This window comes from Leuciscus leuciscus (genome assembly GCF_965113295.1).
Source record: "Leuciscus leuciscus genome assembly, chromosome: 13".
Classification (NCBI taxonomy): domain Eukaryota; kingdom Metazoa; phylum Chordata; class Actinopteri; order Cypriniformes; family Leuciscidae; genus Leuciscus; species Leuciscus leuciscus.
In genome coordinates, this window is record NC_138737.1 from 40,346,435 (window position 1) to 40,369,526 (window position 23,092).

Here is a 23,092-nt window from a genome sequence, read left to right on the forward strand (position 1 = left end):
AATACAATACAAACAATGACCTAAATTATGGCAATAGTTTATTTGCACATCAACTCAAAAGACAAACCACTGTAACAGAATCCTGATGTGTTTGAGAGTTCATTGCGTGTGATGTGAGGAAAGACTTGCTGAAATACTGTATCAACTTTCATTTGTGCTGAGGTTTTAAAATGTGCTACGATAATCAAAAGCTAACTGTACAAAAAAAAAAGTTAATGAAATTCCTATGTTTTCAGTGTAAACACAATAAGCCTTGTGCATATTAAAAAAAAATACAATTCCTGTCAAACAAACAAACAAACCATGAACTAGTTAGTGTGCAGGAACAATTTCATTCTACTTTTACTGTTGAAATTAAATGCACCTGTTGAATGATCTGGTCTATTTCTTCTGCTGTTGATACAGAAACGATCATCAGAACGACGTCTTCAACTCACTGACAACACAGAAATGTTGATTTGACACATCTGACTTTAAACAAACCACTTAATATTTCATATTACGGTCTGCAATTTAAAAAAGCAATACATGGCTCCACAGAACGTGTTAACAAGGGGAAAATGTTTAGCTCTACTAATATTTAATGTATGTACTTGTCATTTTTAGGCCCAAATTAAACAAGTGAGTTAAGAAAAAAGGGAATGAGTGAATGCACATCCTACTCTTGATGTCTTCAAATCCAAATCTGCTGGGAATTTCAATATAACACTCAGGGCTTATCAAACATACTGGTTTAACAGTAAAACACCACTGAGACTGGGATACTGCATCATATCCATACGTCGTAAATGAAAAGCAATTTTCCAATGCTTCTTATTGCACAAGTCCCGGGAGATAATTGTGCTGATTGGCAGATGGGGATAACTCAGAATTCCAGCAGTCGATGGGTTATTATTAAGAATCAGTGTGTCAGTCTGTGTGTGTGTGTGTGTGTGTGTGTGTGTGTAGTCAAGCTTCACACTGAATCCGAGACGGCTCATGATGTTTGAGACTGGCTATAACTTGATGTTGTTGAGGCCTTTAGAGATGCTCTGTACGTACGCCTCGTGGATTGCACTGAGGAAATGTGCGTCATTCTGCAAACAAATCAACACAAACAAGTGAAGTCTATGAAGCTACACACACAACTATCACTGACTGTAAATGCTGCCATTATATTGTTTATATAAAATTTGTTTGGTTTCTAAAATCACTTTCATAATTTGGACTTTAAGTTGTGTTTGTTATTTATCCAGTTATACTTTATGATAAGTTGCAGTACCTATATTTTGAAGGATTGGTTCACTAACTTCGTCAGATTGGTAGATCATTATGCTCAGATAAAGGTTTATTCTCATCACAAAGGACTTGAACGTTCGTACGGAAGATTGAAAGACTATTTCCCTTTCTCGCAGCATGCAGACAACCAGGCATTGTGTTTCTGACACCTTTGTTGCCATTGGCTTGCTTAGTTGGGGACATTTAATTTAACATTTAATTTAATATTCAACAATAATATTGATCTGCATGCATTGACACCATTATAAGAGAACTGGACGATGACATGACGGTTTTCTCCAGAGCGGCTATATATCTATATATATACATATACACATGAACTAAATTAATAACTTTTTCACAACAAAAATGAACCATCACTGAATGAACTTAAGCTGGAATATGACGCTATTTTCTTCTGGGAACAAACTTTGTTGCATTATTGTCCTGTTATCTCTGTAAAGCTGCTTTAAAACAATCTGTATTGTAAAAAGCTTTATATAAATAAATGTGACTTGACTTTCATCTGTCTGTATTTTGTGTCAGTAAAATGCCATTACATCTGTTGCACGCGCTTTTGTGCATAAACTTGAACCAATCCTTCAAAATAAAGATACTGCAACTTATAATAAATAAATAAAGTATAACTGTATCATTAAACAACTTAAATTCTAAATTATGAAAGTGATTTTAGAAAACAAACAATCTATATAAACAATATAATGGCCGCATTTGCAGTGGCGGTGAGAAGTGTGTGAGTGTGTACCTTGATGAGATGTATGAGTGTGTCCTGCAGCTGGTGGCGGCTGTACTGGGCCGAGGGAAGGTCTGTGGGGGGGGGCGTCGGGGACGCAGGGTTCTTGGGTGGATCTGGTGTCTTGGTGATGAAGTGCTGAAATACACTAGGAGACAGTAGAAGTGAAGACTCCTCCCCCTGGACGACTGGCCCCGCCTTCATATGACGGAGAGAGAGAGAGGGAGAGAGAGAGAGAGAGAGGGAGAGAGAAAGGGAGAGAGAGTTAGCCACATTTGCACATTGCGCAAAACTTTTGCGATATTTTCTAAATGTCGTTAAAAAACCACTGCGAAATGACGGAGTAAAATATTGGCTCTCGCGCTGTGAAATATAGCCACACTTTTGATCTTTTCCATCTATAGGGGTTGGGACGCTTACACACTACAGCCTCACATGTGAGCCACGACTCTGGGCGTAAACTAGTGTTTTTCCTTGATGTCTCAGCACAGCCAATCATTCTGCATGCTTACTGGCTCACAGATATTGACTAGATTAACCCCTTACACCGTGTCCTAACTACACGCGCCGCGACACACAATAAAAGGTTATTTTCCATATTAATCAGTGTTTGTCCTAACCAGCCGCGACGATCCTATTTTAGAAACGGTTTCTATTTTTCTGCGACGTCGCGCTGGAACAACAAACACAAAGTGTGGCGATGATAATCTCAGGTACTGTTTATGTGCTTTATTTAATGTTAAAAGCGTGTCATGTGACTTTGAATATCATTTAGTTGTAGCTGTAAAAGCAACAGTGGATAATTCACCTCAGATCCTGAAATTAAACAAATGGAAACAAGAACGTTCAAACTGTGAACAAACAAGTGTATTCTCTGACAAAGATTATTTTAGTAACTCAGTAGCCTATGTATTTTAAATAATGTTTAAATGGTGTAATATTTGTGAATTTGATTATGTAGCTACTTATCCATTTTCTTGCGAGTGCCGTCAAGATTACTCTCTGGTGCCGCGAGTCTCCGCCCACACGCTGTTATGATTGGATAACTCCGCCCACACGCTGTTCTGATTGGCTGACTCCACCCACACGTGGTTCTGATTGTCTGACTCCGCCCACACGCGGTTCTGATTGGATAACTCTGCCCACACGCTGTTCTGATTGGCTGACTCCACCCACACGCGGTTCTGATTGGCTGTGGGTTTTGATTGATTTTGACGCACCTCGCAGTCGTGTCGCGTCTAGTGTGGACAGACTAATTATTTGTCGCTGGAATCTAATCGCATCGCGTCTGGTTAGGACACCGTGTTAGGTATCGAAATTTGGTACCGAACAAGAAATTGTTTGATACTCGATGGTATAAAGGCAATTCAGTCGGTGCCTAAAACGTATCAAACTCGATACCCAGCCCTAGCCAGAGCTTACAACAACAAACCACTGTTCACAATCACAAAACAAATCTCAGGCATCACATTAGTCATGTCAACACACTGCCACCAAACTATATATATCCTATCCTGTCAGTGTTTTCAGGAGTGAACTTACTGGAATGGGTTTGACCAGAGCCGGGGACGGTGTAAAAGCTTTCACCTCTTTACTCTGTGCCAAAGAGAGGAAGAGACCGTTCAGATTAGACAAGCTTGTGCAAAAACAAGACACATCTCAAAGCTTTTGTTATTCATTATAAGTTCCTGTCGACAGCCTTTTACTGTTACCGGCTTGTGTTTATTAATTTGATATTTTTCCTGCATTTGCCATTGCTGTACGTCAAAATTATAAAAAATTCACAGTGAAATACAAACTTAATATGATGCAAACTGCTAAAATATTATGTTAAATAATATTAATATATTCTATATATTGAACCTCCCTTAACAATCCAGTTAAACCAAACTAATAAGCAATACATGTCTGTTATTGATAAGTTACCAAGTTCTCATAACCTTAAATGTTACCGGTAGTCTGACCTGATGGCGGTCTCTGTGGTCTTTTAAGCTAACCTAGCTAGTTATTTTTATCATTGGCATTTTATAAATTTTAATATCTGAATATTAGTGAGAAGAAAAATGAAATCTGCATATGTGATGGACCTCAGTCATCCAGCAGCGGCCTTGAAGGTATCCTGAGTAATCAAATTAAAATAAAATGTATTTTATGCACAATGCACGTTCTTCTTTTTTTTTAAACAAAACTTTTTAAATGTACGCAATTAGTACAGAAAAAGTTACAAGAGCAGCGAGTGATTTTCTTTTAGTGTTTTGTTCTTTGATTAACATGACCGACAGCCTCAGGTTTATTAGGCTGCTGTCACTTTAAGAGCCAATATACTGATACACAACAAGTGATGAGACACTGACATGCCCATCAAAACGGTGTTCAAAAAGCAGGATGGAAAATAGCTCATTACTTCCAAATTAAGATATTTTTAATGTAAATTTTTTATAACATTATAAGTGGACCTTAACCTGGATGCCAGCCGAACCACGACATTTGAGGTCGGGAAACTCGGTCTGGACTTGATCCGTTGTGGAGCGACTATGCACGAACCAGAGCTGTTCGGACCAATCAAACTGTCAGGGCGGGCTTTATACGATGATGGACAGATGATCAACGGTAACGTAATCATCCACGTCACCAACGAGCGCTTGGGTTGAATTCGTTTAAACAAAGATGGCTGCCGCTGGAGAACTGAGATGTGTAGATCCGCCATTGCGTCTGTTATAGAAGATACTAGAAATCTGAGTATGATGACATCAGGCTAAGTGGACCTCAGAGAATATTATAAATGGTTTTTAAAATGCAGGTCATGACACCTTTAATGAACAGTACTTTTTGTTAACAGTTTGTCTTATATTTTTAGTAAGCAAGCCCATTTTGGCCAGAATGCTTTTGTAAATCATAATTTGAAGAGTTCAGATGCAAAAGCCTCTAAATGCCATTTGAAATTTTCTTATAGAATGATAATTTTTATCAAGCTTGTATATTTAAGTTCAGTAATTTCACTTAAATAATAATTAATTTCACTTCATTGCAATTTAAGTGAAATTATTGAATTTAAATATACGAGCTTGATAAAAATGATCATTCTATAAGAAAATTTCAAATGGCATTTAGAGGCTTTTGCATCTGAACTCTTAATTTATTAACAATTAATTAACAAGTCAAAATAATGCTAATTTGAGTGATTGCAAGACAGAAATGATGATACAGTGTGGTTGAAAAGACTGAAGTTGTTTCGTACGTATACATGACACCTGCTCTCTCTCTGGTTTCACTGTGATCGGACTTCTCAAAGGTTTAAGACACAGAATCGCTGTAATTTAGGAACTAGATCGCGTGGGTGTTTGAATCCAGATCGCCATGTTTTAACGAATAATCATGCAGCTCTAGAGAGTCAAGTCTCCTTCATTTATACAGCACTTTAACAATATAGATCATTTCACAGCAGCTTTACAGTGATAACAGGAAATTACAGCAACAGATTGTTTTGGCTTTATAGCAGCTCTAGAATAAAGTTATTGTCCAGCTAAAGCTAGTTTCTGATTGATTCACCTCCATTGCGAAGACTTGAACTGAAAATAGAAAACTTTTAATGCGTTCTGGCCGTTCATTTGCACGACAACGGTGTTTGATGGCTCAAGAACGCAAACTTTGAAATAGTGAGCATCTATAAAGGGATATTTCACCGCTGGAAAGATGAATGTATTTAAATCGGGTCATTTATGTAGTAAAAATGTGAAATTATTTTAGAAGTTGGTGCCTTCTAGACAGAGAAAAGCCAGAAAATGTATTTTTGGCTCATGTGGATGAAAGACAACAACTCCCAGAATGCACTTGCTTCGCTGCCCTACGTGGCCACTCCCAAGCCACGCCTACCGGTTACAGAGGGCAGTATCGGAAGAAATGATACAGCTAGGCTACTAGTCGACTCGACACTGAAAAGACGATGTTTTATGGTGAGATCCTCCTATGGGCAGGTTGAACACATGCGGGACGAGCTCCTCCTACTGGCTGGAGTCTCTCGCCTCTGGACAGAAGAGCCTCTATGACGCTAAATGACCATTTTTGCGTCATCAGAGGGGTTTTTTCCAGACACACAATACAGAAATCTCTCGTCTCAGGGGGACATGAGGGAGGGAAGTTTTCACTCGAAAATACTACTGGGTTTCGACTGATACAAAGCTTAATGCTAATCAGTGAAGTATCCCTTTAAAGGGGCCATGACATGAGAAACCAAATTTGCCTTGATCTTTAGGTATATAATGGCGCTTTTCCACTACACAGTACCAGCTCGCCTCGGCTCGGCTCGACTCGACTCGGCTCTGTTTGGTTTTCCACTATGTAAAAGTTGTACCTGTACCTGCTTCCAGGTACTTTTTTTCGTACCACCTCCGGCGAGGTTCTAAGCGAGCTGAGGCGAGCTGAGGCGATACTAAAATGTGACGTGAAAACAAGGCAGACTGCTGATTGGTCAGAGAGAATCGTCACTATTCACTGCGTCATCATTGCACGCGCCAGACGGAGTATCCTGAATAAAAAACAGCAAAAACATCCAAAAACAGCATACACTCGATTTCCTCCATTGTCCTGTGTGTGTGGGTAGCGGGTGTGTCTCGCGTAAAATATTAAGTCACGGCAGTTTCCTGCGGCGTCGCTATGACGACCAGGTACTATTGTGGAGGTACTATCTGCAATGGAAAACGGAGCGAAAAGCGAGCCGAGCCGAGCCGGTACTGGTAATGGAAAAGAGCCATAAGAGGTCTTTGTACCATTAAAACTTCCTGCCAGTTTCACAGCTTAAGACGCCCTCCCTATTATACCCATTACTCCCCGTCAACAACGACGCCGCAAACACCAAGTAATGCATTTCATCTTAAACTACTTTTAGCCAATCACGTTAGCCAATCATAATAGTGGGCGTTAACACTGAACTCTTAAAGGGGAAACACCCCCAAAACAGACTGTTTGAATCGGGGGATGAGAAACCGTGTGGGAAAAGGTCATAAATCACTAAAATTTCAACGTTTTTTTATCCAAAAAACTATAGTAATACTATAATTGCACCAAAGGGAACATAATAAAACAAACACCATGTCATACCCCTTTAAATAACTGCATCTGCTATTTCTGCTTAAAAATTAAAAAAAAGACTAGTGACCCACCATGAACGCGTTGCTGAGCGTGTTCCCCTGAGCCGGCGCTGGACTCTTTCCTGTAAAAGACCCTGTAGCTTTGCAGCCGGTCTCTCTGAAGCTCTGCGGCGTGACGAGCGGGCCGGGCCTGAACCCTGGCAGGGGAGCCGCTATCCCATGAGCCTCTGTGAGAGGACTCATATACGCAGGAGTTAGAGGACCAGCCGAACCTCGACGCCCCGAAGCACCCCCGCTCTCCTGCGTGTGTGAAGCACTCGTCCTCGAGTCTCGGGTCTGGAACAGAGAGACCAGCGCCGGGCCGCCCGGGTCACAGGACAGGAGAGGAGGACCGTACGCTGGAGACTGGGACTGGGACGGGTCTTTGGGGAAGGAGCTGCCGAAAAGCTCTTCCACTGTGATCTGCTTCACTACTGAGTGACTCGACTGTGGAGGAGAAACAGAGAGAGACACACTGGTAGATTTATTATTATGATTTTAATGCCATATCAGAAGCCATGGCTATTATTCATGCCAATCAACAGTATTTCAATATATTGTTTTCACTAATTTAACAATTTTTCTTTAAAAAAAACAATCAATATACAAAATCAGACATGTATACCAATAGTAATAACAACATTGACAGAATCTTTCAATTTAATATTTGTCAGAAATTCTGGTAATACTTTATAATAAGGTTTATTAGTTAACTACTTTAGCTAACATGACCTAAGAATGAACATTAATTCTTCAGCATTTATTAATCTTAGTTAATGTTCAAGACCTTCTCCTGCTGAGCTGCTGTGGTGTCGTCTCTCTTCTCCTGTGACGGCACAGACTCACAGTTCACCTCCACCTCTCTCTCTGTCGACTGACTCTAGAAACACACACACACGTTATTAGTCACTTTATTCATCTACACATTTTCTTCAGTCTGATGATGGACAATCTCTCGGAGTAAAAATAAGCTGATAATCGGTTCGAACTATATTATGATATTAGAGATGCTCGATATATCGGCTGATATCGGTTCACTTTTAATGTTATCGTTATCGGCCTGATAAATAAATTTGTCCAATATATTAAAGCTGATCAATAATGGTTTATTTCCTCCAGCTCAGACTCTTCAGATGTGTACTGTTCAACATGATGGGTTTGAATTGTTTAGAATATGATTGGAGAAAAAAGGAAAATACAGTAAAGTGATACAAGTCTGTCATATCGGCTACATAACATTATCATGAGAACATCATTATAATTGTGTTTGAGACATGGCTTTACTAGTGAGACTTCCGTGTTTGTAATCAGGCTCTCAAACATTATACAAAAATTTGGATTTAGATTTATCGGCAAATAGATCTTTCAAATATAAAGAATTATCGGTTACCCGTATCGGTCAATATGTTCATATCAGTGTATCGCTATATAATATGACCAAATCTTTTCTATGATAATGATATTTATCACAATATACACTTGAACTTGGAATGCACACGTAAATGTTTACTGTCTAGACTATATTAGTGTAGACTATAGAACATCCCCTATGCAGAACACACACACACACACACACACACACACACACACACGAATTCCCATTAAAATGAATGGGGGTCATATTACAGGGGCAATGGCTTTTTATTTCTCAAATTTTTTTAATTCTCAATTTCAAAATGATTTTCACAGATATCAAGTGGTTAGATTTGATTAACAACAAAAAAAAAAGCTAAAACTTAACCAAAAAACTATTTTATAATGTCTAATAGATATCTGAATTCATATGATAAATCAAAACGGCCTTTAGGACAGAGGAACAGCTCATTTGCTCCATATAGAGCTATAAGGCCATCTAGTGGCAAGAGTTATGAAATATCATCTTATATTACTATTTTTCCACGAGAGGTCGGCAGAAACGCCAGAGACACGCAATGTGAGATATTTTGAACTAAATTTACAAGGAAAATGCATGAAAAAAATAAGTTATTTTGAATTGAAGTTGAAATAATGTGCTTAAATTGTTATTTATTTATTATTTATTGATAAAATCTAGTAATTTAAAAGGTAAATAAAATAAAAAATAACGGAAAAAAATACTATCAAAATGAAATGTTTTCTGAATAAATAAATAAAAGGATAATATTAGGGCTTCGGGTCATTTTGACCCGTGAGGGAAGGATTTGTTACAAAGTGTGAGTGAAGGATGAGAGTTATGACCAGTCTTGAGGACACAAGCGTGATGACTGAGTTTTAAGACGAGTCTAGATGCTGTGAAGAGCAACAGTGACCCGTCCTCATACCCTGTGGTACTCCTCTTTGGCCTTGCTGAGAAGCTCCAGGATATCTGTGGGTTTGGACGGAACCAGGCCGTTGGTCCTGCCACTCGAGCCTCTGTCGGGAGACACACACTGCGCTCGGAACGCCTCCTGCTTCACGATCCTACACACACACACACACACACACACACACACACACACAGGGCACAGCTCAAATAAACACATTACTCTGATCACTCGCAGGTTTCAGGGCGAGTTATGCTGATACTCACTGTAGCATGAGCTGTGCGATCCGCTGGCAGTCGGCCTTATCGTAGAACCAGATACTGTAGATGCCCACTGACACACACACACACACACACACACACACAGATACATGAAGAAATGAAGGAGAGAAACAGAGACATTTAAACACACTGGGAAAGTGGGATTGTGTTGCAAATACGTGGACGGTTACGCAGATTTTAATACACAAATATACAGTCAAATATAGCGGTGCAACAATATATTGCTTTACATGAGTGTAGTTTGTATGCAAAGTATTACATTATACACTATAAATCCAACTGCATGTACAGAGCTGTGCGATAATATAGCTAAGATTCTGCAACGATATTATCAATCATGATATTAATTAATATTCTTCACTTAATATTCAACAATATCAGTGATCTGACTGTACTGACGTTGTTGTATGAGAACTGAGCCGGACGATGACATACATTTTTGCAGAACTGCACTATAGATTAATTAATAATTCTCCTGTAAAGCTGCTTTGAAACAATCTGTATTGTATAAAGTGCAACAGAAATAAAGGTGACTTGAACATGAAACTTTAGAGTTTAAGCAAACAAGGTTGACACTGGCATGAAGGTTTAAGTTAAATATTCAGAAATCATGTTTCATTAATATGCAGATTTAATGTTCGTTTCATTCTTTGTTAAAAAACAACATTTTAACCCTGTAAATACTGAGAAATATATTTTTTTTTTGGAAATTTTATTGAACTTTCCTAAAAAAAAAAAAAAGTTTGCATATGCATTTATTTAATTGCATTTATTTAAAAAACTGATGATCATATTTAATACGAATTATTTTTCAAAAAAATGCTGGAAAATCAAGTAAAACCAAAGTTGCTTTTGCCAAAGACTTTTACTAGATAAATCAGAATCCGATATATTGAGTGCGACAGGTTTATCAGCATCATGTTGATCCACACGAGGCCGCAGTAATTCATGCATTACATATGATACTCCAGGCTTTATAGGGTTAATGCTGACTGGTCTGGGTTCCTCACTGCAGATAACGGATGATCACAGTGTTTGTTTCTGAACTTACGGTTGCCGTTCCTGTACAGTAGGAAAGGGTCCTGGAGCTGGAACTCCAAGTCTTTATTGATGGGCTCCACTAAGTTCTCTGTGCTCAAACGGTTCATGATCGTGAAGCCATGATGGGGAGACGCCGACCTGCGGAGAAACACACACACACACACACACACACACGTTCAGCCTGAACTACAGATGAATGTGTGACTAACAGAACAACCTTCAGTTCCTGTCAGTCGACGCTCACCTGGCGTACACAAATAATGTGCCTTCAATCTCAGTCTTCTCCTGAAGTGAGAGAGAGGAGTTAGTGTTCAGACAGAGCTCATATTCAGTGCTAACACAGAGACCTGAGCCACAGATCTGCTTAGTGAACGCACACACACCACAGAAGCTGCTGTCTCTGGATGACCTTTTACCAAACCAGGACACAACTGCATTATGACAGTACAAAAAAAATCATAATTATGACATACTAAGCCTCAATAATGACAGACAAAATAAAATATAATGAAACTAAAAAGCAAATTATAACATAATGAGTCATAATTCTAATATACTTAGTCATGATTACGACATAAACCATCAAAATGATAACATACTAAGCCATCATTGATTAAAAAGTTGAGATTTTAAAGTCATAATTATGATGGGACGTAAGTAACATACTAATGATGGGAATAACATACTAAGTCATGATTATGATTAAAAAGTCGAAATTCTAACATACTAAGTCATGATTGACATAAACACTATAATTCTAATATACTAAGTCATGATTATGACATAAACCATCAAAATTATAACATACTAAGTCACGATTGATTAAAAAATCGAAATTTTACAATACTAAGTCATGATTCTGTAAACAAAATAAAAATAATAACATACCAAGTCATGATTATGATAAAAACGTCGAAATTCTAATATACTAAGTCATGATTGACATAAACAGTGTAATTATAACATATTAAGTCATGATTGATTTAAACAGTCGATATTATAACATACTAAGTCATGATTATGACAAAAACCGTCGAAGTCATGATATTGACATAAACAGTCAGAATTATGGCATAAGAGATTGAAAATGAAAATTATGACAGAAGGTCAGACTTTCATCTCATGATTATGATTTTGTTTCTTTTGGGGTGTAAATGGCCTTCCATAGATTTCTATTGAATTTGCAGAACTTTATTGATAGACAGAAGGTGATACTAATGTTACTTTCTCGTATAAGCTTCTCATTAATCTGTTTATCTGGGAGTTGTATGCTAATTCATAACACTGATGTTCCAGCAAACCCACACGCTGCTAGATAATCCCGTCGTGTGTTCTTTCTGAATGAATATAAACATGCATTAGACATCATAATGGAGACTCTGGGCTAAATGACGCACGCGCTGATTATAAGGCAACACGTTTAGAAATCTCACCCATTCGTTCGCTTTGGAGTTGAACGTATAGAGCGCGACCTGCCCGGTGACATCCAGCAGTTTGACTATATAGGGATCATACTGTTGTAGAGCCGCGAGACTCATCAGATGCCCCGCTTTATTCACACACTCCATCTTCACTGCGACTACACGGAACACATTCCAGGACACACACTTCCGGTTGCCGTTTTATTATTATGCACGTGCTTCCGCCAAAGTTCGCTTATAGTTCCGCGCTCAAACAAACACTAATGTCACGTTAAAACGGGCATGTATAAACTACAATAATGCTAAAATGAATCTGTATTTATCCATGGAAGCCCATTTCCTCCAGAAAAAAATAAAAATGTTTTGGTCACTTAATTCTGACATAGCCTACTAAATCATAGTTATGATAAGTGTTGAGTAAGTTACCCAACAAAAATGAATTAATAGCTACTAATGACATTAAAATAATCACCCGTTGCATTACTTGTTATTAGCTACTAATTACGTTCTAAATCCCATGTCAACTTCGACACGAAACTGCTTTTAATTCTTTCAAATAAATAATATTGCCTAAATTATTCTTGAACTGATCAAAGTATTTAAAGGGAGAAGCTTACATTAAAAACATACATTTTAAAATTAGACGTTAGATTTTGATGTTTAATCCACTATTGAATTACAGCAGGCTATATAGAATTACAGTAGCCTAGTTAATGCAATTACATAAGTAACTAATTAAATTACAGAAAAAAGTGAGAGTAATCCCTTACTTTACTTTTTCAAGGGAAATGTAATTAAATTACAGTAAATAATTAATGCATTTTACCCAACACTGATTATGATATACTAAGTGATAATTATGAGATGAAAATTCAAAACTATGACATACTGAAAATTATCCTATGATTTACACAGGAATTTGAATATTTACGTATTTAATTGCTAATATTTAAATTGAAGATATGTCACAATAGCAACTGAATGCAAATTTATGATGATTTCACTCAATTAACCTGTAAGTTTTAGTGAAAGCAAAGATCTCTAAAATGTAAAGCTAATGGAAATACTGAATAATAACCCCATTAATTACAATAATTATTACATTTAAAAATAATAACACTAGTAACAACATGCCACTCTGGGCCTTATGTGCCAATTCTGGTGGCTAAGGGTTTAATTTAATGTTTTTTTCTTCAAAATAAAAACTATAACTTTTTACTTACAAATCTAAAAACATGAATGTGTCCAAAAATCTCTCATTAACAAACAGACATAAAAAAAAATTAAAAAAACTCTGATATTCAGTATAATATTCTGTGTCAGAAATCCCAGAGACACTAAATTAGATAAATTAAACTCAAAACTGTTTTGACGGACTATAGTACTATTTTCACTTGTGGTTATTGGAGTATTATTGGATTTATTTGACTTTAACTATAAACTATTTGAGCTGTATTTTAATGAACTTAGAGCTCAGATTCATTAATGACGGGGATTTAAACTGTGATGTAATGGAGAAACCGCAAGAGCTCGCTGTCACACACAGACTCACTTCACTTTCTGTGGTTATTTACAGCTGAAGAAAAATAAAAGTTATAACTATGAAAATAAACCACGCACAAGAAAAAACTATCATTTGGCATCACTACAGCTAGAAATGAATACTTGACATTAGATAACATGAGGCCTACTTCAGAATCAGAGTTGATGTAAATTATGATTAATCACTGCTATGGTAAATCAACAACATGATCATATCGATCGCCTTTGAACGGAATATTCGCGTGCACGCGCTCCATTGGCTTCCACCCAGTGGCACAGAAGGCTTGAGTCAGAGGATTAATATGGGGATTATCTGCTACACACAGGTAATCCAACACACACTCCCTAACTGAGCCCTGTGCTTCAACATATGGCCATAATGAGCAGAAAACATGCACTCAGTCAATGAGAGATGACGTTCATTCTGGGAATCCGAGGTAAGATTTAGTTGAACTTTATCTGGGTGTCTAAAAAGCTGCTTGACTTTATGAAGCCAAAGATCTGATCTAATACAGTGTATGCAGGAACATTGTCTGAGGCTCAGTGACCTGTTGCAAAGCCTGTTAGATGTTCTGCAAAGGTAATTATTCCAGGCAACTCTATTCCCCGAACACGGATTTAATTTAAAACAGACGCACAACTGCGAGCGAAACCACTGTGTGTTTTGTCTCTGATTTAGTCCGGATAAAATAAGAATAAGACTGTCAGACTGACTCTAGGCATCTTTAATGGCGCTCAGTGGATTTAATCTTTATCGCGGAGACACCCGGATGTTGCGAAGAGGCTTCAGCATCAGCACCATCATCATCATCATCATTATCATCATCAACAGCGGTCTAAACATGATAGATAAGATGTGATATAATCACGCGAGCTGGACTATAACAAACAATAAAACGGGGTTTCAATGTGGAGGAGGGGATGGACGAGTCAGAGGAACCGACTGAAGGAGGTAAACACATAAATACAGATGTGACTAAATGCGTTTCATATTAAAAGGGCTTACTGAGCGAAACTGGGGATATTTTGCTGTGTTGTCAAAGTGAGGTGAAGATGTCCGTGTCAAAGTTGTGTTGAACGCATCAGCGCACATCATACTTGTGCCGCGAGGATCGTCATGGCTGGATATAAATATGCTGACATAAATAAGAACGTTTTGTTAACGTTGCCATTAAGTTATGAAATCGATATTTATGAATGTTCTCTTGAACGTTAAAAACGTCCAGTTTTTAAAGCGTTTTTTTTTTTATGTGAACGCAATGTAAACATTCCATTGTATCATTCTTCAATCATAGTGGGAAGTTCTCTGAACATTCTGAAAGAAATAGTAACATAAAAAAATAAATAAAAAAAACGTTAGACAAACATCCATCTAAATGTTTCAGGTAAAGCGTCCCATGAGCGATGTATCTATAGGTTAAGTAATAATTTTTTTGTTCTAACTTTTTGAGAACATTATTAAAGACCAGATAACTCTGAACGAACGTTATATTAATGTTACTGGAAGAGTTTTTGTTTATAACTTTAAGAGAACCTTGAGAAAACGTTAGCTAAAGTTCTGAGAACGTTTCAGCACAGGACATAAATATGAATTTGTAATGATATAGGCATGTATATATAAGGCAATGCTTATATATTATACATTAGACATTTGTGCTGTCAAGTCGATTAATTGCGATTTATCGTATCTAACATAGAAGTTTATATATAATAGGCCTAGATTTGTGTGTGTATATATATTCACATAATGCACGCACACACACACACACACACACACACACACACACACACACACACACACACACACACACACACACACACACACACACACACACACACACACACACACACACACACTTTAGCTGTGGTATTGAAATTGGAATAGAGAATTGTAAATTTTTACTTGTATCTAAAAGTTTGGTGTCCTTACCATATTTTCATGGCTCGTAAAAAAATATTTGGCTGGTGTGGCAGAAAATTAGTTCCCTTTCAGTCTGGTCATGTTCGGCGTAGTCGGACGTACTGTACCGATTGGGATCACGCTTAGGGAGCCTGTCATCTTAAAGTATTGAAAAAACGAGCCAATGCACATTGGCGTGCGAGATTTGCATCTCACGCTCCGCCCCGCAGCGCGGGTACAAACATGGAAGCGGATGCACGCACCACTTGTCTTTCGCTTCGGAGCCGATCGGATGTCGATGTCTCTGAAGAGTGTTGGAGTGTTTTCAACGAACGAGTGTGTCGGTGCTTCTTCTGGAAGTCTCTCCCGGTGCTGGTGTGGTTACAGCGCGAGTGCAGTGGTGATCGCGAGCCTTCTGAGCTCTCAACTACTGTTTAAACAGCATTCTTTGTGTTTGTTTGTTCTGACGGCTGGTTAGAGGGCGTGAGTGCAGGCAGGCCGCCCAGCCCGCCTCAGGCACTGCCAGGCCAGGTGGCAAGCGCAAGTGCAAGCGTCCCTGAGACGGGCCACCCAGGGATGGAGCAACGATCTCATGGGAGATGGTGACCGAACCACTCCCTCCCCCGAAGGAGGGCTGGGTGGAGAATCTTTGTTTTGTGTCTGTTTCGGCACCCACATTTTCAAAGAAAGAGCAAATTCCTCTGTTCCTGGGTCCCAAGAGGGCCAGACTGGCGGTGTGCGACCCTGTAAAGCCTGGCCACCCCCAGCCCCATCTTGTATCGCCAGCCGGCAGCCAGGTGCAGTTCGAGGACCAGATTACACTTCCCACGCACCCCCTGCCGACCTGTGGTAAGTGTTGCACCGCACAGTCAGAGCCCACTTCGGGCCGCCCTCTGGCCTTCCGAGTAGGGCTGTCGCGATAACCGCAATATCGCAGTACCGCGCTACTGACAAGCCAACCGCAGAGGAATTCAAGTAACCGCAGCAACCGCGATATTCGCGTGTTTTCTTTTTTCATAAGGCTATACCCTTCTTGTTTTGAACTTCGTGCATGTGTATTGAATGTTAAATAAGTTAATAATGATAATAAGACGTGGTGATCATGGTTTTATCATGGTGATTTGTACAGAGGCTTCGTGGATTTGCACTTAAGCCTAACAGACAGTGAATGAGAGCATCAGCATCAGCATCAGCAGCGACAGCGCTGGTCAGCATCCACAGCGCGAGGAACTCGCGGTCGCGGGAAACAAAACTCATTGAGTCACGCATTGAATTATTAGCCGCGTTTCCACTGTCGGGCCAGGGCGGGGCCGTGCTAGTGCGTGCCAGGGCCAGTCGCGTTTCCACTGTCACTTCCGGGGCTTGATCGGGGCTTACTCGGGGCCAACGGCCAGGATTTCTGGCCCGTCGAATACCTTGGGCCAAAGCGGGCCAGCTCGGGCTAGAGGAGTGCACGAACAGAGGCGGAGTTCACCTGAGTCGGGAGACGGCAACGCCGGATGATTCTGTCAGGATTAAAGACTTTAAAATAATTTAACTCGCGTTCATGTTTGAATGCCTTGTGTTTGTGATGCAAAAGACTATGCGCGCTAACCATTACCATAGTAAACATAGTAAACGCTTGAAGATACGCATAGTAAAAAAACATAGTGAACGCTTGAAGAAATCAGACCAATCATAAAGGCTATCACAGTCATGTTTTTATTTTATCTGTCAGTAGCCTTCTCGTCTCTTTATACCGGACTATCATACAATAAAGCAACTTTTTTTTCTGGAGCTTCCTCTGTTTCTCTGACTGAAAATGTCTGTGTCATTATCAAAATGTCATTTGTCTCTATTAAGTGAAGCTTCAGCGTTACCCATGCGACGCATTGCTGGTCAGCTGAGCCTTGAAAAGTGGAGCTCAATAATTAACCTTGTTTCATTACTATCTTTTAATAAATCAATCAGCGTTTTTGAACGTGTTGTTGAATGAATGGTTTAATGACTCACTCAAAGTCAGTCCGTTGCCGAACTTGCCGTAACAACTGTGCGCTGAGTGACAGGCTTTCAATGCGCAGAGACGCTGTTTAGTTTCGGTTTATTGGTTATTGAAAATGTACTCGTTTTTGTGCATGCTGACCACATCGTAACACTTATTTATATAGCAACAAATAAATCAAAATAAATTAATAAATGCGGTAAAACCGCATATCGCGCTATTGAGCCACTCAAAATTACCGCAAGGGAAAATCCTTCACCGCGACAGCCCTACTTCCGAGTCGGGTCCCTGTCATCCACTTCGCTGCCCCACCCCGTGTATGTCTGTGGTGCCTCTGGTCCTCCTGGCCCGGTTCGTGGAAGTCTGGAGAGTGCTTCCCAACCAGTCCAGTTGGCTCCTCTGCACCATCAGACTCGCGTATACGATTCAGTTCGGCCGGCGTCCGCCCAAGTTCAGCTGTGTTCGTTACACTTCGGTGTTGAGCGAACGTGCCTCTGTCATGCAGATATGAAGACCGGCTTCTACAGCCCGTACTTCATTGTACCCAAGAAAGGTGGTGAGTTACGGCCAATCTTGGACCTCTGAGTCTTGAATCGGGCCCTTTACAAGCTTCCGTTCAAGATGCTAACGCAGAAACGCATTTTCGAATGCATCCGTCCCCGAGATTGGTTTGCAGCGATCGACCTGAAGGACACGTACTTTCATGTCTCCATCCTCCCGCGATATCAGTAAAAAAGTCCTACCCTTCGGGCTTGCCCTGTCACCCCGCGTCTTTACGAAGGTCGTGGAGGTGGCCATTGCTCCCATGAGAGAGCATGGTGTTCGTATCCTCAACTATCTCAACGACTGGCTGATACTAGCTCAGTCTCGGGCGCAGTTGTGCGAGCACAGGGGCTTGCTGCTCCAGCATATCAGTCAGTTGGGTCTTCGGGTCAACTGGGAAAAGAGCAAACTCGCCCCCGTGCAGAGGATCTCTTTTCTCGGTGTGGAGCTGGACTCGACGGTTGCGTACATCAACCATCAAGGTGGTCTATGCTCCCGACGCATGTCGCAACTCGTCCGCCATCTCCTCCTATGGAGTCAGAAGCATCTGAGGTCGCTTCGTGCCACTCATATTCCTGGCCTGCTCAATCGTGAAGTAGAACAACTGCCCTGAAGTGGAACCTGTTCATTGAGTGGAGTTCTTCTCCCCGAAAAGCCCCCCGAAGATGTTCGATTGGTACTGTACTTTCCTTCCTGCAAGATGGGTTGGAGCGTGGGCTGTCTCCCTCCACCCTCAAAGTGCATGTTGCCTCTATTGCTGCACATCATGATGCAGTTGACGGGAGATCCATGGGGAAGCACGACCTGACCGTCAGGTTCCTGAGGGGAGCGAGGAGACTGATTCCGCCTCGCCCCTCTATACCCACTTGGGACTTATCTCTGGTGCTGTCACGTCTCTCACGTCATCCTGAGACCCCGGCCTGGATATGTGCCCAAGGTTCCTACCACTCCCTTTGGGACCAGGAGGTGAACCTGCAAGCGCTTCCCTCGGAGGAGGCAGACCCAGCCCTGGCTTTGTCCTGTCCGTGGTCTGCGCCTGTACGTGGACAGAACACAAAGCCTCAAGACCTCAGACCAGCTCTTCGTCTGTTACGGAGGCCAGCAGAAGGGAAAGGCTGTTTCTAAGCAGAGGTTGGCCCACTGGATAGTGGATGCCGTCGTCTTGGCGTATAAATCCCAAGACACACCATGCCCCCCTGGGTTGAGAGCCCACTCCACTTGGAGTGTAGCTTCTTCCTGGGCGCTGGCACAGGGTGCCTCGCTGACAGATATTTGTAAAGCTGCGGGTTGGGCGATACCAAACACATTAGCTAGATTCTATAGACTACGGGCCCTATCTTGCACCCAGCGCTATTGACTTTGTACACCGACGCATGTATCATTCCTATTTTGCACCCGACACACAGCGGACTTTTCCCTCCACAGACGCACGTCGGTAAATTAGGGAATGAACTTGCGCTCCCGGGGCGGTTCAGCGCAAAGAGGAGGCGTGTTCCAGCGCAAACGTTCCCTTGTGCTATTTTGCAGTTTCAGAAAACAATTCCGACCAGGAAAAACCTAGTCTAAAGTCAGTGGCGCGTTATTCAGATGCTATTTTAAGGGCGCATGCTTGGCCATAATGTAGCGTGTGCACAACGCGCATACACTTTGCTTCTCTCATCTACACAGATGCAGCAGTTACATAATACTAATACTAATAATGTAATACATAATTACAAGGAAATATATTACCACACAAGGGATCATTGTGGTGTCCATGAAGATGTGAAAAAATAGGCATAAATCTAGCTTACAAATTTACCCAAATTATTATACGCCTGTTTAACCCGAAACTAATTTGGGTGGGTTTCTCCATCCCCATACAATGTCACTTCTCTGTCTTTTACGGCCCTGATGAGAACGTCGGTCTCCTCGGCTGTAAATCGCTCCTGGCATGCGCCTGGCAAATCTGCCATCATAATAGCAATCCACCATGGAACAAGCGCGCCTGCTTTTAAAGGGAATGTTAGATGACGCTCTGACACTCTCAGCAGTGGACTTCCCTGGCCTAAGCCCTGTCCCATCGCCACCTCAATAAATGCGGGGGGTTCAGGAGGCTTCCACTAGGCACTGAAAGGTGGCAGCACTAGGTGGTGTTTTAATTGGAATCCCAATCAGTACGGTACGCCCGACTGCGTCGAACGTGACCGAACTAAAAGGAAACGTCTCGGTTACGTATGTAACCCTCGTTCCCTGAAGGAGGGAACAGAGACGTAGTCCCGTCGCCACTATTGCTGGATCACTGCTGACTCTGGGCTCCGCTCGGCACCTGAGCGAAAAACTGGTGGTGCGTGCATCCGCTTATGTGTTTATACTCGCGCTGCGAGGCGGAGTGCAAGATGCAAATCTCACACGCCAATGTGCATTGGCTCGTTTTTTCAATACTCGAAGATGACAGGCTACCTAAGCGTGATCCCAATCAGTACGGTACGTCCGACTACATCCCCGTTCCCTCCTTCAGGGAACGAGGGTTACATATGTAACCGAGACGTTTTAGGCCCTGTATATAAATATAGTCAAGTCAAGTCACCTTCATTTATATAGCGCTTTTAACAATATAGATTGTTTCAAAGCAGCTTTAGATTGATAATAGGAAATCAAAGTAACAGATTGTTTTGGCTTTACAGCAATTCTAGAATAAAGTTATTGTCCAGCTAAAGTTAGTTTTTGATTGATTCACTTCTGTTGCAAAGATCATTAATTATTAACTTAGGGGCTGCTTACACGACACCGTTTTCAACCGAAAACAGAAACTTTTAATGTGTTCTGGCCGGTCATTTGCAGATTTTGGTGGCTCGAGAATATACAGTCTACCTGTTTACTTCCAACTGTTTGTATTCTGAAAAGGGGCTTTTGCATCGGATATTTCCAGGAACTAGCCACCAGGATGGTTCCCCAAGAACTAATGGTTCCCATATGAACGTTTTCCTGGTTGCATTCGCACCGCCAGTAGGAACTCTGAAGTGACGTAAGCCGAGCTTGTTGTTGTGACTTTTATTTTGACGGCACTGAGAACGCCAGAGCCTGAGCAAACACTGCTCGCATTCTCTGTGTTCATTAGTTTACAGTCCGGTCTAATACATTATTAGATAGAACTGTTATACACAGAAAGTAGACAGTAATGAAAAGGTATTAGCATATGCTGTGTGGTTTATATCTAGTGTTGCTAGCTGAGCAGAAATACATAATCATGTTTCTCTTGGTCCACCTCAGCGTAAAGGTTAAGACCATCTATCACTGTTTTCCATGTTCGTAGAGTTAGTTTCTGGAGTAAATATATAGGCTATAATCTGTGTGTTTACACAGCTTTTTTAAAAATGGCGGGTGCTGGTGTTTCACGTGCTTTGGCCAATCAACAAACACTAACGTCACTGGTAGTTCCTATAGTGCTGGTTTAGACTCTGAAGTAGGAGCTAAATTAGTTCCTCCAAAAGGCGTTCCTAGAACTGTTATGATCCAGCTGGGGATGGAACTCGGGTCTCCGATGTGTGTGTGTGTCCTCGATGCTGACCACTCCACCACTGGAGGAGGTTGAACCCAAGTGCAGAGGAATTTGAATACAATGAGATCTCAAAAGTTTATCTTTGGCTCTTTACTTCAGAGGGAAAAGCAAAACATTAGCAACAGTCTTAGGCAACACTTTAGATTAATGTGTCTCAGGGTGACTCAAACAACTCCCCAATACAAAAAGGGTAACCCAAAACAGAAGAGATCTCCTTAACATGATTCCAGAAAGATATATATCCAAGAATCCACATACCACAAAAAACACAGAATCCATGTACAAAAACAGAAGGCAGGAAAAATCTCAGACCCTAAAATCCTTGAGAATGACAACGCTTAGACCAACATCAGGACTGAACAATAACAAAAGGCAAAATGGGCCTTAAATAGGGTTTGTCATTAGGAGTAATTCAACCATTTAACAAAGGAGAGAATTAATCTGGGTTGAAATAACGCTATCTAGTGGTGAAGTCAAGGGGCTTCAGACAAAACATTACAAGAACTAAAATCGTTCCTAGTTCCTGTGATGGAACACACCAATAGTTCTGCCAATAGTTCTAGGAACTGTGAAATGGTTCCTCCAGTGCGAAAGCCCCTAACGACCATTCATTTTCTTTCTCTTTTCAGGGGCCAACTATGCCAGTGGCACCAGAGTCCCAATCCCCAGTGAAGCTCCTCCCACCTGGACTGAAGAGCTGTCAATCACCAGGGTTCACTCACCGGCCCAGGCCGCCGCTCTCTCCTGGCAGGCCGCGATCCAGGCCGCGAGACAGTCTCAGAACGTCCCGAAGACCTCGAACCCCTCGGCTCCTGCAAACGCGGTGCCCGTCAGCTCTCTGGCCCAGAGGAAACGCCAGCAATATGCCAAGAGCAAGAAACAGGGAAGCACCTCTAATAGCAGACCTCCCAGAGCTCTCTTCTGTCTGACTCTCAATAACCCTGTGCGCAGAGCGTGCATTAGCTTAGTGGAGTGGAAGTATCCTTATGCACTTGAACCATGAATACACACAAAAAAAAAATCATAATTGAATGGATTCATGGAGTTTTGTGGTTGAAATTTCAAAAAGTAATAAATCCTTCCCTCGCGGGTCAGTTTTACCCCCTTAGGAATGAATGGAATGTGAGGAATGCTTCAGATAGATATAGAAAAACCTAAAAATGCTCAAAATTCAAACAAAAAATGCAAAAATTTTACCAAAAAAAAAAAAAAAATGTCTACATGTGTATCTGAATGCATACTGAAGGGAAATGACTTTAGGACCCAGAGGAACAGCTCATTTGCTCCATATAGAGCTATAAGGACATCTAGAGTAATGAAATATCATGTTATATTATTATTTTTCTACAAGAGGTCGGCAAAGACACCCGATGTAAGATATTTTGAGTTGAATTAAAAGCGTTATGCATGAAATTGTGAGTTA

General features: G+C 40.9%; 2 protein-coding genes and 1 long non-coding RNA gene across 11 annotated transcripts in view; 2 read left to right on the plus strand and 1 right to left on the minus strand.

Annotated features, from left to right (window-relative positions):
• Positions 1 to 21: 21 nt before the first annotated feature.
• dcp1a (decapping mRNA 1A) lies at positions 22 to 12,344 on the minus strand. Of its 4 annotated transcripts, none has more exons than XM_082188760.1 (10): positions 12,175 to 12,344; positions 10,986 to 11,150; positions 10,752 to 10,879; positions 9,686 to 9,752; positions 9,438 to 9,576; positions 7,925 to 8,017; positions 7,171 to 7,584; positions 3,554 to 3,607; positions 2,024 to 2,209; positions 22 to 1,076 (listed from the first exon to the last, which is right to left on the minus strand). In XM_082188760.1, exons 1-10 carry the CDS (start codon positions 12,225 to 12,227, stop codon positions 996 to 998), a joined length of 1,380 nt encoding a protein of 459 aa, XP_082044886.1. In that variant the 5' UTR covers positions 12,228 to 12,344; the 3' UTR covers positions 22 to 995. The 4 variants fall into 4 exon arrangements, with proteins under 4 accessions (XP_082044886.1, XP_082044887.1, XP_082044888.1 ...); XM_082188761.1 differs by having other exon boundaries at positions 10,986 to 11,026; positions 12,175 to 12,342; XM_082188762.1 differs by lacking the exon at positions 3,554 to 3,607.
• LOC309513078 lies at positions 3,616 to 7,164 on the plus strand. Its single transcript, XR_014211278.1, has 3 exons — positions 3,616 to 4,657; positions 4,869 to 6,263; positions 6,757 to 7,164. It is a non-coding gene; the product is annotated as an uncharacterized lncRNA (long non-coding RNA).
• Positions 12,345 to 14,369: 2,025 nt separating the features above from the next.
• cacna1db (calcium channel, voltage-dependent, L type, alpha 1D subunit, b) overlaps positions 14,370 to 23,092 on the plus strand; it is a 99,400-nt gene continuing 90,677 nt past the window's right edge. For all 6 annotated transcript variants that reach the window (XM_082188662.1, XM_082188665.1, XM_082188663.1 and 3 more), the window contains exons 1-2: positions 14,370 to 14,656; positions 22,299 to 22,647. In XM_082188662.1, coding sequence (XP_082044788.1) covers positions 14,626 to 14,656; positions 22,299 to 22,647 — 380 coding nt within the window. In that variant the 5' untranslated portion in view covers positions 14,370 to 14,625. The remainder of the gene's footprint in view (positions 14,657 to 22,298; positions 22,648 to 23,092) is intronic.